General features: G+C 41.1%; 1 protein-coding gene and 1 long non-coding RNA gene across 4 annotated transcripts; both read right to left on the bottom strand.

Annotated features, from left to right (window-relative positions):
* Positions 1–6,085: 6,085 nt before the first annotated feature.
* On the bottom strand, positions 6,086–10,136 carry LOC136486961 (glutathione S-transferase T1-like). The gene is made up of 7 exons (XM_066484052.1): positions 9,876–10,136; positions 9,724–9,797; positions 9,264–9,324; positions 8,566–8,619; positions 7,771–7,850; positions 7,109–7,314; positions 6,086–6,494 (listed from the first exon to the last, which is right to left on the bottom strand). The coding sequence occupies exons 1-7, from the start codon at positions 9,941–9,943 to the stop codon at positions 6,276–6,278; spliced, it is 762 nt and encodes a 253-aa protein (XP_066340149.1). The 5' UTR covers positions 9,944–10,136; the 3' UTR covers positions 6,086–6,275.
* A 761-nt stretch (positions 10,137–10,897) lies between these two features.
* On the bottom strand, positions 10,898–17,355 carry LOC136486962 (uncharacterized). Of its 3 annotated transcripts, XR_010767091.1 has the most exons (5): positions 16,428–17,355; positions 15,973–16,025; positions 15,471–15,579; positions 11,493–11,670; positions 10,898–11,227 (listed from the first exon to the last, which is right to left on the bottom strand). It is a non-coding gene; the product is annotated as an uncharacterized lncRNA (long non-coding RNA). The 3 variants fall into 3 exon arrangements; XR_010767090.1 differs by having other exon boundaries at positions 10,898–11,670; XR_010767092.1 differs by lacking the exon at positions 11,493–11,670.
* Between the last annotated feature and the right edge of the window lie 137 nt (positions 17,356–17,492).

Raw genomic sequence — 17,492 nt, 5'->3', positions numbered from 1 at the left:
TTACTGGAGTCGACTGGACGCTGGCCCTCAGTGTCCGGTACCATGACCTAGCAGCGTCCAGTCACTTCCAGACGCTTTCACCTTGGTCAAATGAACTGACCGGACCCTGAGCCAGCGTCCGGTCACACCGGAGCCAGCGTCCGGTCAGTATTTGACCCTCCATTCACTTCCAACTCTCGAACATATGTGAATGAAGTTTACTCCATAGGATCAAAGGGCTGTTGTGGAGCTACTTAGTGCTAGTTTTAACAAGTGTGTACCACACCTAACTTACTAGACTCACCTAGGTCAAGCTACCCGTTCATACCCCCTTAATAGTACGGCCAAAGGAAAAACAAAGTCCTAAACTACTCTAAGTGTCTCTCCAACTCCAATCGACACTTAGAACTAGTCCATCCTTAACCTTGTCGTCCATCCTTTGAAAACCAAAATGATTTCCATCGTAGGGGCATGACAACCATGATTGTCCAATCGATCTCCATTATCGTGACCTAACTCAATTGTTTCTGCAAAACACACGCTAGTCACAGTAATCACGTATTGTCATTAATCACCGAAACCCAACTAGGGGCCTAGATGCTTTCAGAACCGAAACCGAAACCAAAAAATTCGGTTCCTTATTCGGTTCCTGATATTGAGGAACCGAAATAACCAAAGAAAATTCGGTTCCTACTCTCGGTTAACCGAATTACATGAATTATACTTTACTTACTTGTATTTGTAAGATTATGTTTGGTTTATGGGTAGTGTTTTATATTTGAACTGCTATATATTTGTGTGTACTGTATTGCTATTGTTTTTTTATACATTGTTATTATGAAAAATGAACATAGTGTTACATAAATTTGCCTTACAACAGGTATATTTATTGTTGTCCTGAGGTCTTCTGAAAAAATTCGGTTAGTTCGGTTAGAACCGGAACCGAACCGAAATAACCGAGTACCGAAATGCTCGGTTCCTAAATTTTTTTGGAACCGACCGGTTCCCATTTTCCAGGAACCGAATTTCATCAATAACCGAGAGAACCGAACCGAAAACCGAACGCCCACCCTGAGTGGCTGTTGCCTGGTTCAATCCATTTCCTTTTATCCGGTTTATGTGGTGCATGCTTCCCTCTATGTTACGTATACGAATTTGAGTCGAGTTCTGGGCAGCACTGGAAAATTATATAAGAATAAGAATGGAGGGGTTTTAGTTTGGGCGAGGAAAAGAACATGTCGAATGCTCGACCCAAGAAGTCAGTCCACATGAACCTGCCCATAGCGCTTCCACTGGGTCTCCTTGGCGACGAGGACCCGGCGGCATGCGTCGTAGCCTCCTAGGTAAACCGAGGGTGGTTCTTGATCCGGCTAACGGCGTCTAAATCACGTCAGAACTCGGCTAGCCGCCGCTGCAACTCCTCATCGGGGAACACGGACCCGTGGCCGCGTTAAGCTCGCTACGGATGGTCGATCAGGCGTCCGCGGTGCTCCCTGCTGGCCCGCTCGGCTATTCTGTTCAGCTGCTCTATTGGGCAATACGGGGCTCCGGCAAGCACAGGCGCAGGCACCGCGTGAAGCCTAGGGCTGCGGCGGCGCTGCGGCGGGCCGGGGGCTCGGCCCCGTGAGGGCGACGGCAGCCGCCGGCAGGCGAGGGCCGAGCAGGCTGGGTGCCGCCGCGCCGACGCCGGTGAGTGCGAGATGTGAGCGGGAGGCAAGAGCGGTGGCGCGTGATGCAAGCGGGAAGAGGAAGAAGAGCCACGAGCAGTGCGTGACGGCGTGAGCGACCGAGGCACCGAGAGATTCTATGGTTTGCCCTACTCTGCTCGTTGTTGGGCCAAAATTGAAGACCTGTTCCAAAAAAAACAATTTGGGCCGCAACTAGGGCCATGGCCCTACTGGCCCTAGGCCTAGTCCCGACCCTGCCGGCGAGGACGAGCACGAGCGCAGGCCAAAACGAGGTGGAGCTCGAGCGCAACGACGACGCGGAGCTCAGGTGCTCGGACCACGATGACGACGCATAGTGTGGAACAAACGATTGCAGCGAAGCTTGGTCGGCCGTGGGCCATAGACTTGAGGGCGATGCGCGAAGCTTGGCCAGAGCCGCAGGACATAGCTACGAGGACGAGGTGGAGCTCGAGTGCACACCATGCTTTCCAGGCTGTCTCATTGCAACGCACGGGCATTTTTGCTCCTAAAAGCTAACCACACTAGATCAAAGACTCTCAACATGAGCTAAAAAAATAATAAATGTGGTCTTTTGTCGGGTCCTTTTTCGATAATTCTGGGAAGCAGGTGTCCGTCTGCCAAATGACCGCCTCCTATCTGCTAGTCCACTCGCCTCGCGGCCGCTCTAAAAAAACTCACCTCATCGTAGCGTTGCGGCAGTGCTCTACAACCGCGCTCCGCCACACTGCCGTGCTCTCCACCGCGCCTCCTCTCTATCGCGCCTTCGGCCAGCATCTCCACCGCGCCCAAGCGCGACAACCGGTCTTCCTCCCTCTCCACTGCGCCTAAAGCTCGTCGCGACCTTGTCCAGTGTGCGGACCCGCCGTGGCTTTCTCCACCAGACTTGCCACGGTCTTCTCCATCGGAGCGGCGAGCTCTACACCGGTGAACTCCACACGCCGACGAGCCAAGCAGTAAGGAGATGTTGCACTTAAAGAGCATGTTGCAAGTCCATGTTTCAAGTGTTTCAAATATTTCATAGGTATGTTGCAAGTGTATTCATATGGATGTTGCAAAAGTAGATCGGAATATTACGTATGTTGCAATGGTTGTTCACGTATGTTGCATGATTTTGTTCTCAATGTTTCATCTGTTTTTTCAGACGTATGTTTCAACTGTGTTTATAATGTTGCATATGTTGCAATGGCTGTACACATATGTTGCAAGATTTGTTCCCAATGTTTCATCTGTTTTTTTCAGGCGTATGTTTCAAGTGTGTTTATAAATGTTGCATATGTTGCAATGGTTGTACACATATTTGCAAATTTTTGTTCCTAATATTTCATATGTTTTTCAGCCGTATGTTTCAAGTGTGTTTATTTGAATGTTGCATATGTTGCAATGGTTGTACATATATGTTGCAAGATTCTGTTCTCAATGTTTCATCTATTTTTTCAGACGTATGTTTCAAGTGTGTTTATAAATATTGCAATGGTTCTACACATATGTTGCAAGATTCTGTTCCCAATGCTTCATCTGTTTTTTCGGCCGTATGTTTCAAGTGTGTTTATTTAGATGTTGTATATGTTGCAATGGTTGTACACATATGTTGTAAGGTTATGTTCACAATGTTTCATCTGTTTTTTCAGTCGTATGTTTCAACTGCGTTTATTTGGATGTTGCATATGTTTCACATATATGTTGCAATTGTTTTATCTAGATGTTGCATATGTTTTACAATGGTTTCAAGTGTTTTTCAGGTGTTTTTTGCAAATGTTTCAGAGCATGTTTTAAGTGTTTCATCTATCTTCAGATGTATGTTGCAAGTGTTGCATTTAGATGTTTCAAAAGTAGATTAGTGCTGCATCTCCCTCATCGCCTTCTGCTGTCTCGCCTCGGTGTCTTCTCCTCCCGGAACCGGCTAGGCATCCGAGCCAGAGGCGCAAGCGGACGCTACTCCCTCCTCCTCTTTCTCGATACTAGTGACATTCGGAGCAATCTAGGCCCCCACGTGAGGCGCGCGAAATGGGAATGTGCAGGCATGGGTGTTCGTCCGGGCGACTGGATCTTTTTCTATCTTTTGTTAGATATAAAATGCAAACTTCTACCAAAAAATTTCTATTACATCACGCGCTGCGTCGGGGCTTCTTCCTTTTATCGGAAGAAGCACTTATTATCCCTAAAAGCCACTCTGACGGTCTGCAGAGCTGTTAAGGCTGTGTTTAGTTCCAGGAATTTGGATTTTGGGGCTACTGTAGCACGTTCGTTTTTATTTAGCAAATAGTGTTCAAACATGGACTAATTAGGCTCAAAACGTTCGTCTCGCAATTTCCCACCAAACTGTGCAATTAGTTTTTCTTTTCGTCTACATTTATGTTCCATGCACGGGCCGCAAACATTCGATGTGACAGGTACTGTAGCAACTTTTTGGAAGTTGGGGTGAAACTAAACAAGGGCTAAATTGTGTCATGTGGAGATCACGTCATGCAAACGTGGGGATACGACTAACAGGCAATAGCCAAGCGGGAGCAAGGGCAGGCTAACACTCTAAGTAGTTCTAGTACATATAAAGTGATCCACATAGACTAGAAAATATTAAGACTATTATTTACACAATGTAAACTATTATTACTTGTGGCTTGTGGTTTGTATAGAAACTTTTTTCTTTCATCATGCCTCACCTTTATTTTCTCTCTCTCTTCTTTTTTGGCATGGACTATATTCTCTCTCCCAAGCATATGTAGCTTCTCTAAGCCTATATGACAAATATAAAGCACCTACTTTTTCTATTTGATCCTACGTAGCCTTTGGGACTACAAGTAAAAATCCAGCGTTGGAAAAGGCCTTAGAAAATGGCTCAAAGGCTCAGTCCACTTTTCACCTTTTCCACACGCGGGAGCATTAAGCCGTCTCCAACGCTACACGGTGGCTATATGCCCAGCTTCCACGTTCGCATGCATCATACACGTTAGTTTCGGATAGTGGTTTTGCAGGGTGCAGTGCTGCCTGCAAAAAGGTCTGACAAAAGAGATAAGGTACCACTAGAGAGCGCATTGCCAAAAGTTGAAGGTCTGCTATACGTTTTCTCAGGGCTGAGAGTCTATGAAAGAAGGAACGCTAGGGTCAACATTGAATAGGCAGTAACAACCTGCGTTGTCAATTTGAAATCTCCAAACTGTTTATATCTATGGCCTTAAATTCAGGGGCTGAAGTTTAGAAGTGTTACATCGAAGTGTTCGGATAGTAATAATAAAATAAATTACAGAAATCCTCAGTACTCCACGAGATGAATTTATTAAGCCTAATTAATCCGGCATTAGCACATGTTTACTTAGTTTTACTGTAGCACCATATTGTTAAATCATGGACTAATAAGACTTAAAAAATTCGTCTCGCAAATTAGTCACAATATGTGCAATTAGTTATTTTTTGTCTATATTTAATACTTTATGTATGTGTTAAACATCCAATGAGATAGGGACTAAACGTTAGGGAAAGGAACTCACCAAGGCCTACATGGCAAATAACTTTAACCTCAAACCACTACTCAATTTGGTCAGCGTTGGCCCTGCCCTTAGGGAATGGCTCAAAGGCTCACTCCACTTTTCACTTTTTCCACACGATGTCACGATGGGATTCGATTGCATGAAAGTACTTTTTCCATATCATTGGTGGGTAACTCTGTCATCTCTTGCCAACACGGAGCCTCGATTTTGCAATGTGCCTTCGAATGGTGCAATGTTGAGAACGGAAAAAAAACATGTGCCTCACCTCAGTCCTCAGTGTTCTCAGCAGCACTATGATAGAAAAATAAGAAGCAGAAACAAGCAAACAATCCACTAAAAAAATGGAGATGCAAAATGTGGGAAACAACAAGACTAGGATGCTCTAAATTCCCACAATTTTACTCTTCAATGGAAGAATTTGATATATCATAGCTATCATAGCATCGTCCCTTCTTGGACTGTCTCCAACAATAAACTCATATGAATACCCAAATTCAAAATGGGTAGTAAGAGACCAAAAATCGGCTTCCAACAAAATACTTATATGGGAGACTCATTTTGGGTTGCCTGAGAGGCACAACCCAAATATGAGTATCCTCTCTTCACAAAACTCATTTGCAGAAATGATTCTCTTTTGAGTCTTATCGTTGGAGAAGATGCCGAATGAGTATTGAATCCTTTGCCTGTAGCGATACCCAAAGGTCGAATATGTCTTGTATTTTAGGTGTAGTTTTTAGAGATAGCCTTATATCTCTAACCCTAGATCTCTATCAAGCATGAACAAAGGGGAAGACAGAGGCCTCGGTTTGGTTTTTGAGCCAGTTTGGTAGATTTGGAAAGTACTCCCTGAAGTGACGTCATATTTACAAATAACTCCTACTTCAACCTAGGAAGAGTGTGCCTAGGCACCCTTTCGCGCTATGTTAGTCAAAATTAAGCATAAAACTGAAATTAGGAGTTGCACATTACCATACCAAAGGATCGGATCCTTTTTACCCACAGGAAAATCCAGGCCCTAGGCAGCAAAATGCTGGACACACAACCAGTTGTCTCTTGTCATTGTCTATACTCTTCTTTCTATCTACCTATATTGAACCCTCGTCGCTTCTCTCAACACAATCTATCAAAGCTTCGATGCGAATTTGAGCTTTGAGCTTGCCTCAGAACCACCCTGTTTTGCTGCGGCAGCGGCGGCCTTGCTTTGCATTTGTGCCTTCACTTCGAAGAGGAACATGTGGGCTTCGTCAAAGTGAGGACTTGTGGCTTTCCTCACATTGTCGATCCAAGTGAGGATCCTCTCATGACCTCCCAGAAATTTGTTCCGCATATCATCACCAAGAGCCTACAAGCCATGTGTTAACACAATAACATAACACTGCAGACAAACATAATCTCACAAACTCTTGAGTCTAATGAGAAAACAGCATTCTAGAGCAACTCTACCACAATTGAAGGCAAATACCACAGTGAATTATGGCCTTCCTCTTGCTACCAAGTAGAGGATAATTAAACACAAAAAACAAACATGGAAAGCAGAAATTCGATCAGGGGCACGAGCTGTGACCAAAGCCATAGGCAGCTCTCAGGCTTCGGACCATACAAAATATATATTAGGTAAAGGTATGGAAATGTCACCAACCTAAGGAACACTCTTGCCGTCAAAAAAAAAAAATAAGGAACACTCTATTCAAGAAGTAGTTTTTTTAATGAATTGCAATTAGTCATTATCCTAGGAGCACTGTTTGAACACTGGTTCAGCTCTTAACCTTCTTAATTAAAAATTGTCGCACTGTCATTCGCTACTAATAAACAGCATTGAAGTCTGCATTTTGATCTTAATAAAAAGATAGAACAAATACAGCAGGCCTAGTGTTATGCCCATGCTGCAATGGCACCAAACTTTAACTCCTGGCAAGGAAAACATACACAATAGATTTAAATAAGGAACGTACACACCTCCAATTGCATTATCTCACAAACAAGGCTTAGATCTGCGATTGATGGCTGGGGACTACCCAGTAAAAACTTGGCGTCACCTTTCAGCCATACGGATTCAATCCTTGCCAGGGATTGCATCAGCACTTTTTCTGCATGTTTTGTAGCATCTGGACGTGGCCTAAGGCCAAGAAAAGGTGCCAATGCAGTGTAGTATACAAAGGTTCCTGCACAGGCATAAACAATCAATATATGATAAAGGGGGTATTTTTTTGAGACACAAAACTACATTACTAGGTGGATGAAAAAAGTATGATCCAGCACAGTTTTGGAGGATTGCCTATTTCCATTGAAAGATAATTGATGTCTGACTACACTGCACAATCTCAAGTGAATACATAAAAGGTGTTGGGTTAAAACAAACCAGATGATCAGTGGAGCCTTCAACACTAAATCCAAACATAACCTATTTATTCAGTTTGAGTAGTAGAATGGATTATTCCATCACTACGACATGCACCATAAGCACAAGGCTGGAACACAAATAAGTATTGGTGCCATCCCGCCAAATTCACAGGATTATAAGATGGATAGGATGCAAACCAAATACCGAAATAATTCATGGTAAATGATTACTCCACAATAGCCTAGAGGTACCTTCCATGAGTAACTTTGGTTCTCACCTGCACCAAGACGCAAATTTGAGTGATGCCAATCCAAGATTGATTCAATTTTGGCTCTGGTAAACAAGTCAGCTGGATACCTGTATCATACAAAATGTCAAAAACAGTGGCTCCAAGATTACCAAGGAAGATATATGACTCGCAACAATCATCTAAATAGAACACACATTATCCTGTTCAAGTAAGGCTACTTATTAATTTTCTGATATAGACCCATTCTGCATTAAGAAATCTGCATACTTTGAGCACTTGTTATAGAAAAATTAATCAATTCAAGCAATCCAGCTCTAGCAACTAAGCAACATGATCCTGCCTTATGAATCATGATCCAGCTTCAATATAACTACTTCAACAAATCAATCATTGCCAGAAAGTTGACTAGGTTTCTGGAAAAGTTTGGTATAGCTTCTGCCAGCCTTGCTACTTAAATGGTAAAACAAAACATCTTCATAGTGGCTAAAAAACTCAAATTCTCTGCACAAACTCATGAGCTCTGAAGTTACTGAAATAATTCAATTTTCATGAAGAGACAGATCTCTTTGACATACTAATACAAAACAAAACTGAAAAAAATGAGTTTATAACTTGATCAGACTACATCAAACTCATCACTTTGAATCTTACAGGGAAATATTTTATATGCTGCACAAAGCAAATCATTTTTAAATGTCATCAGCTTACAAGTTACTGAAGCACACAACAATTCAATGTGATACAGTTTGCAAAAGGTAGTCCAGAAGAAACAGCAACTTTAAAGAAAAATAAATTGGGAATCATTTCTGTTATGTAATGTACCAGTGATCTGCAACTCCGGGGAAGACCGACGCAAGATACCTCAAAATGGCATGACTGTAAAAAAATGTCAAGTTTCATCACAGTAAGTCAATTATCCATTGTGAAGATATTTGAGGCGAGGAGATCAGAGTTGGATCAGTGCTCTGCAAAACAAAGGCAGAGGCACCTAGTCGTTGGCAACTCAAATTACAGGCTGCTGCAGATAGCATTAGGCTACTATGTCCAATCTCCTTACAATTTCTTTAAACCAAATCTCTGGATCTATGCAACATGTAGTAGAAGCCTTGGAAAACTACCTAGAGATACTACACATATTTAATATCAGTAGTATTATTAGCAAAGTTGAAGCATGTAGAGGATGATACACATAATGAAACAAATAATTCTAAAGGGTGGTCCTAGTTACATGGACTGTGATTAAACAAACTTGTAGCAAGGTCTATAACATTCGCTTGGGCAGATGCCTCCTAGCCCTTTTTGTGCTTGTCAGAATTAAAATAACATTGGTTTGTAAATTACATATGTCGAAGGCAAAAAGAAAAAAGTGAACAAACATATTTTTAAATAGCAATGAAGCCAAATGTACTGAATCTATGTTAGTGAATGTTTATAGATGAGGTTTCAACAAAGTTAGGGACAATCAGCAGGCAACTCATAAATAAGGGGAATTCACCCATACGAGTTTTGATTGGGCGCACCTTTCAAAAAGTTTAAACCTTCCATCGACTATTGCTGGAACTTGTCCCATTGGGTTTATCTCTGAAGAGAGGAGCAGCAATCAGAGGAAATCAAGCAGGTCGGCAAATACTAGCCAGATGAGTTTCATGAATTTTCCACCACTAGTAGTGAAAGAACATATGTACATACATGTTTAGGAAACAAAGGAGCTAAATATGGATTATGGCAACAAAAACAAAGTATACATCTTTAGGTTGGCAATTTTGCGAAGTCAATCTTTTGGATGGCAATTTTGCGAAGCCCATTGTTTGCAATGGCAAATAGCCAATTTTCTCGATTGATTAGCATAGTACACATAATAATTGGCACTCAATTTGAGACACAGTTTAAACAATTGCAGCAATATTGGCCAGAAAGAGGACGGAAATCAGGATTCGGATGAGCATGAGGACGGTGACTAATGAGGGGAAAAGGGGGTACTTTTGAATTCAGGGGTAAGGTTCTGAGACTTGAACAGATCCACCGTGACCTCCTCGAAATCGATCTTGTTCACCCTGCGCGCTGCGGCGGACATCAAGAATCGAGCGGCCGGGACTGCTTGAAGAACCGAAGGGAGCAGAGTGCAGACCTACCTGCAGAAGATGATGACGGCGCGGCAGGGTTGCGACCACCTGTACGCGTATACCTTGATTGGCGACATGGCGGGGCTTCGCAAGGAAATCTGGAAGCTTCTCGGACCGGACTCGCTTCCGCTTCCGGGTGTCTGGCGCCTGGGTTGGAGCTCTGCAGCCGATGCACTCTGCTGTTCCGCTGGTGACGAAAACGAATCTTGCTTCTTGTGTCCTCCTCGCGTGGAGAAAACGCGGAGGAAGAGATTGACTCATTGGACACGTGGCAACCATCTCCATCTGCGCTTGGGGTTGGAGCTCTGCAGCCGCTGCGCTAGCTTCACTACGTACGTGGCAACCATCTCCATTTCAACGACTGACATTGACTCATGAAAGGAGTAATAATAATAAGAAAAAGGTACTGACAAAGCAAAAGTACACAAATAAACAAAGATTATACTGGCTCGGTCAAAAAAAAAAAAATACAACTATAGATTGCACATCAGTTAAAATATTCACGTTTGACTAAGTTTCTAGTAAATAACATTTACATTTATGACTTCAAATAAATTTATTATAAAAATACATTTCATAATTAATTTAATATTATTTTATTTGATACCATATTTTTTATATATAGTTGGTCAAACTTAAGCTCGTAAAACATGAGGGCTTTTTGTCTTTTTTTTTTCAAACTAGCAAATACTTTAGTGTATTAGGTCAACTTCAACGGGTGACCTCAAATCAGGACTCTAGTCTTACTCTTGATTTGAGGGCTTTACTTATTTTTGATGGTCTGCTTTTTTGTCCACTATAATAGGAGCCCTCTTATTAGGGACATCAAATCCATTCCTGTAGTCGGTGGCAAATGGGGACCTACTTGCCATTTGGTCATATCCTCCAAGGCTTTCTCCGCATAACTCGACCAAACCTGAGGAATCACCAGGTCTATTTGAAAATACAAAACTCAGCACGGCCTCAAATAATTTAGTTGTATCCTGAATGGAAGATATACGTTGGGAGAACAAAAGTATATATAAGAAAGATACGCAATCATTTTATTACAGTCAGATGGAAACAGGTCATGGATAAATTATTCATCGTCATGTAATGATCCTATCCATCGTCTGTGTTAATTTTAATCGTATATATTCAAACAAAAGTTCCATTATCGTCCTCTGCAGCAGCTAATCCCATGACTTCTGTAGTAAGGGGTAGATGCTGTTGCTGAACATACAAGCATTCACAATTATTCTCCGCCGCACAGAAGCACATCTTTACCACTGCGCCATTCTTCTTGGCAAACTCCGAGCATCTTGTTTGGCAAAGCGGTAGAGTGCATCCAGCTGGTAAAATCAGACCTATCCTCTGAACAACTGCATGCATATATGATCCACATCTGAGATTCTATTTTTGATCGGGTATAACTTGGACGTACACAACCTACACACTCCACACTCACACCACACGCACACACACGCGTGCACGTCTATATACAAGCAAAGAAGAGATTGGGAGGCACGTCGCCTCCCGTGCGTGGGAAACACACAGTACCACCGAACGGGCGCGCATGCGTGTACTCTAAAATTTCTGGATGCAGGAACGGAATTATTGTAACTACATAAGAGGTTATATACGTACCATCCTTGGAGGATGAGAGTTGAAGACATAATCACCAGGACAATGCAAAGAGCTGCGCACTCGGTCCTCATTGTCTTGCGGATTATGAGTGCCAAGCGAAGAAGAATAGTATTGGTATATTTGTTGGACTTGTGTTCTGGTATGCATATTGCTGTGTTCGGTCCTGTTTATATACATGCTGTAGCACATCTTAATGTTGATATATGTATCCACAATAGACATATATATGGATACATGTAGTGGCACATCTTAATACTGATATATGTATCCACAATAGAGATATATATGGATACATGTAGTGGCACATCTTAATGTTGATATATGTATCCACAATAGAGATATATATGTATACATGTAGTGGCACATCTTAATGTTGATATATGTATCCACAAATTAAAAGAGATATATATGGTTACATGCAGCGGCACATCTTAATGTTAATTGATATATGTATCCACAAAAAGAGATACATGTATCCGTAACAGAGATATATGTATCCTCATATCATATATTAATGTTGAACCATCTTGCTTGTATGATTTGGTATCTTCTACCAATAAATAAATAAATAAGGGTTAAGTCCAATTTACACCCTCCAACTTGCAGCAAAGTTCGGATTTCAACATCGAACTTCAAAACCGGACAACTTTGGCCCTCCAACTCTAAAAAAAAGTTCAACTTTCAACCTTCTGGGGCGGTTTTGCGGGTGAACAGTAACTTTTGATATTTTCAGGAGTGCCAAAATTTTATATTATTTTTTCAAGCATCTTAACGTCCTCAAATGAAAAAACTTAAAACTACAAAGTTGTAGATCTCATCGAGATCTACAATTTACATATAAAAATTATCTTCAATCCAACATCGTATTAAAGGGTTTTCTATTTTTTGAAATTTGAGTCTCATCACGCGATAAAATATGGTGCTGAAATTTTATATTATTTTTTCGAGCATCTTACTATCCTCAAATTAAAAAACTCAAAACTAAAAAGTTGTAGATCTCATCGAGGTCTACAATTTACATATAAAAATTATCTTCATCCGACATCGTATTGAAGGGTTTTCTATTTTTTGAAATTTGAGTCTCATCACGCGACAAAATTGTTTCACGCGTGATGAGACTCAAATTTCAAAAAATAGAAAACCCTTTAATACGATGTCGGATGAAGATACTTTTTATATGTAAATTATAGACCTCGATGAGATCTACAACTTTGTAGTTTTGAGTTTTTTCATTTGAGGACAGTAAGATGCTCGAAAAAATAATATAAAATTTCAGCACCATATTTTATCGCGTGATGAGACTCAAATTTCAAAAAATAGAAAACCCTTCAATACGATGTCGGATGAAGATAATTTTTATATGTAAATTATAGACCTCGATGAGATCTACAACTTTGTAGTTTTGAGTTTTTTCATTTGAGGACGTTAAGATGCTCGAAAAAATAATATAAAATTTCAGCACTCCCGAAAATATCAAAAGTTACTGTTCACCAGCAAAACCGCCCAGAAGGTTGAAAGTTGAACTTTTTCGAGAGTTGGAGGGCCAAAGTTGTCCGATTTTGAAGTTCGAGGTTGAAATCCGAACTTTGCTGCAAGTTGGAGGGTGTAAATTGGACTTAACCCAATAAATAAATGAGGCACATTTTAGAAATGATTTTACACAATTTGAACCATCCAGATAAATGCTGAGGTATCTCCATTATAAGGTTCAGAGAAGGAAAGGTTACGTCAGAACAAGCAGTTACTGCTGGGTACGCTGGAGCTGGCAGTGATTGCTCTTCACTGTCAGGTTGTAAACCTAGAATCGGTCAATGTTTGACGACCCTAATAAACCGGCATGGCGAGATATATCACTGTCAGTTGAACCTGCCAACCGGAACTGTTATAACACTGCCGAGTCTAATCACCAAACGGCAGTGATAGTTAGGATTTCAATGTCAGGTCAAATCACCACCAGGTAGTGATATTTCACTGCTGGTTTTTGGCTTTGCCTGCCAGCTATATTGTGAAATTACTGCCTGGTTTTTGGTTGAGCCAACAGTGTTTCTATGCCGTTGGATCCAGCAACCTTCAATTTACTTTATTCTCAAAACCATTGGATCCACCTATAGCCATTGCTTCTACTTATAAATCATGTGTCCGAACAACTGATCTCTCCTAGTCCCACGCAACCACATCCCCATACGCCTTCCCTTCGTAGTCATTTGTAGCCCAAAAATGAGCTCGTTGTGGGAGGAACCTTGTTTCATGGAGGAAACCCTCTATATACACCTTCCATTTGTAGTCAACATCGTGCACTAGAGGTAGCAGAAGAAATTTTGTCATGATGGGACGACACACCGATTAAAGATGTGCTTGGCGAAATGCTAGCGTGATTCGGTTGATTCTTGGGCTGCGGGTCGTGGACTAGCCAGTGGCATTGGCTCATCACTATTGGTAGCCCTAATAAACCCAACACCTCCCTGAGGTGCGTGTTGCTAGAAAAAGGTTCGTAAGGTGGTCATTCGAATGTCGCCTCAACAATGCACTACCAATACTCGCTAGAGAGGTTATTACATGTTTGTGTGCTTTCGATGCTAACATTGGCCTAATCAATGTTTTCCTAAACGGTAAACGGTCTATACACGGTCGCCCTTCGTTTAGAGTTTAGGCTGTTTACACGGTGTTTAAACGAAGTTAAACGGTCTAAACGGTATTGTACTTTAAAAAAATATATATAATTATATATGTGCATGTAAAAAATCAAGTATTCTAGCATTTATATATATTTATCCGAGTAAAAATCAATTATTTTGGTATGTATATGTATTTATGCATGTGAAAAGAACCAAATATAGATATTTATGCATGTAACATATCAAGTGTACACATTTATAAATATAATAAACTTAAGTATACAAATTTATCCATACAAAACTGAACTAGATTTACCTTGTGTTCGCCTAAACAGCCGTTTAAACAACTGTCTAGCCCGTTTAATGCTGTTTATCTCCATTCCGTTTAGACCGTTTAGACCGTTTTTCCTATTTTTTGACCGTTTAAACGGTCAACCGTTTAATTTCCGTTTACCTCCTAAACAAAATAGTTTACCACCGTTTACCGTTTACTGGCCGTTTAAATGGTCGTTTAATCCGTTTAGGCGAACACTGGACCTAATAGAGAAAATGACTACATATCCTCCAAACATCTGCAAGCATATATGGTCTGAGTTTTTTAAACCACACAGGAATGAGATTATTGTAACTACATAAGAGGTTATATACGTGCCATCCTCAGAGGATGAGAGGGTTGAAGACATAATCACCAGGACAATGCAAAGAGCTGCGCACTTGGTGCTCATTGTGTCTTGCTGATTACGGGTGGCAAGTGAAGAAGAACAGTATTGGTATATTTGTTGGACTTGTGTTCTAGTATGCATATTGCCCTGTTCGGTCCTGTTTATATAGATGCAGTAGCACATCTTAATATTGATATATGTATCCACAATAGAGATATATATGGATACACTACTACATAAACCTTTTGTAGGGGGGCTCCAGATGATTTATAGGGGCGGTTTGGCCAGCCGCCCCTACCATACCGTCTCTACAAATCATGTATTTGTATGGGCGGTTCCCAGACCGCTCTTACTAAATCGATTTGTAGGGACGGCTGTTACTACAGCCACCCCTATAATACCTGTTTGTAGGGGCGGTTCAGTCTAGAACCGCCCTTACAGTGTATTTTAAATTTATAATTCAAATTCGATATATATATATTCAAATCTGACCAGAACATATATAATTCAAATCTGACCACAAGCACAAGAGCACAAGGTGTTGGTCCTGAGGATTTCTACCTAAGTGAACATTAAGTAAGTATACAAACATATAAGCTAACAAGGTGTTATCAATGGGCTAGAGCTAGCCTTTCAGTCTCACGAAAGTGTTGGTACTGAGGATTTCTACCTAAGTCAGAATCTCAGTACAATCCACGTACATGGACGGAGTTGTGGTGGCCTGTATAGAACCATGAAAATCTATGCAACCATCCATATATAGTGACCGTGGCCACTTAAATGACTCCCCCGTGGTGATGCAGTGTTATCCTGCAACAACAAATGACTGAATGAGCAAACCATATAGCAGCAGGCAAGCAGCAGATAAAAAATTGCGTTAAAAAAAACAGCAGATCAAATTGCAGACAGCAGCAAATCAAGTAGTACTGCAGTGGGCACCCCTTTATTTAACCGTTGCATCATATTCTATCACTAGTTAGGCAAGCAAATTGTAGAAAGGAGCAGCATGTGCAATCCTGAAACTAGTATATAGCAAAATGTAGAAAAATACAGATCACGTATACTGCATATACTACTGGACAGATGCTTTTTGTTTCGCAACTTATTCAACCAACAGTGTACTAGATTACCAGTCTTCGAAGAACACACTCTGAACCCAACAAAAACAGTACCACACCACATATATGTTAGAATAGATCTTACCAGTCTTCGAAGAACAGCGTCACCCAACTCTTGAGTGAGGTTTATTAGTAGCCCTGGAAAGAGAATTGGCATCAACAAAATATAGATAACACAAGAAAAGATGATTCAGAATTAAAAAAGAAAAAACACCTGTAATCCTGTATACAAATAATGTCATGTTTTGGTAATGCAAAGAACAATCATTAGTTTCCAGGTTTCTTTTTCTTTACTAAAAAAGTAATCATGAGAAAATTTGGTCACTAAAAGTTGAGAAGGTAAAGTGGAATATTAATTAGACTAATTTAGTGATGACAGCTATTGCCCAATAAGGCTGAAAACTGTTTCAGAAATGACGGAGCACAGAATTGACACCCCAAGAGGCAAAAAATACAAAGCAAAATTCGTAACATGTCCTAGCCAATGTTACTTTCTTTATGGAAACCAAATACTAGGAGTTGAAGTTAAGGGTAATTTACATTGAAATTGAAGTGACTGCCAAATACTGGATATCAATCTGCAAAGTAAAAACCAGCCACCAAATAGAAGCCTCAGCCTCCAGCATTACAAGAAAACAACTAAATATGATAAATCTATAAAATCACCTAAGAATATGGCAACTGAACTAACAGAAAATACAAACATCCTTTTGCTCACAAGAACTTCTAATACTGTAAGAATATCATATGGCATTGAACCAATTTTCATGAATTTGCATTCAACCAGTGATTAATTTTAGAAGTAATCCATTTGTTGGTCAGGGTTTCAGTGTTAGGGTTATTCACAGCCATGGCAGGAAGCTAATGTCAGGGTTTCAGTGTTAGGATCGTAACACAAAGATGAGGCAATCATAATTTGACTGGTGCACTGAAATAATAAAATGAAAATTTTTAGTGATAAAATGAGGAAAGCCTATGCAGGATATTGGCGGTTAGAATGTAAGGCGGTGGATATAATCCTAAATTGAAGCATGTCAAACCGAAGAATGTGTTATAGTGCCACTTAAGCTATATATTGAAGCCTGCTGCAATTGAGAACGATGAATTTCTATACAATGTATAGAGGCAAAATTGAGGGAAACCAAACTGACCTATTAGTTCTTGCATCTCATCATCAGTTTTATGAGACCGTGAACATAGATCCCCTGCAGACAAGAAAATAGGAACATATCTGAGAGGGAGGTTGGGGAGAGAGAGCACCTCGCGGTGGCAGCAGCATGGGTGCCGGAGAGGCCCTGCAGCGTCGGCGGTGATGGCGTCAGGGGAGGCCCATGGGTTTGCGGCGTGGGCGTCGAGGAGGGGCCGGCGGCGCAGGTGGCGGGGTTACCCCTGGGCACTGCTTCCGCTTATTCTTCGCAGCATCACCTTCCTCCTCCAGTCCTCCTGCTGCCGCTGCTCCAGCCGCGGCAACCAATTCGATTGTTGTCAGAAACCCAATTTCCAGCCGTGAAAAAGATTTGATTCGAAGGGAGAGAAGAGACAGGTCCAAAGCAGTTAGGAACAAGAATTTTCCGAGTGCACGTATACATTTCCAAGTACAAATTC

The sequence above is a fragment of the Miscanthus floridulus genome, chromosome 10 (genome assembly GCF_019320115.1).
Source record: "Miscanthus floridulus cultivar M001 chromosome 10, ASM1932011v1, whole genome shotgun sequence".
Taxonomy (NCBI): domain Eukaryota; kingdom Viridiplantae; phylum Streptophyta; class Magnoliopsida; order Poales; family Poaceae; genus Miscanthus; species Miscanthus floridulus.
Note: the sequence above shows the minus strand (reverse complement) of the source record. Positions and strands in the feature narration are given on the sequence as shown.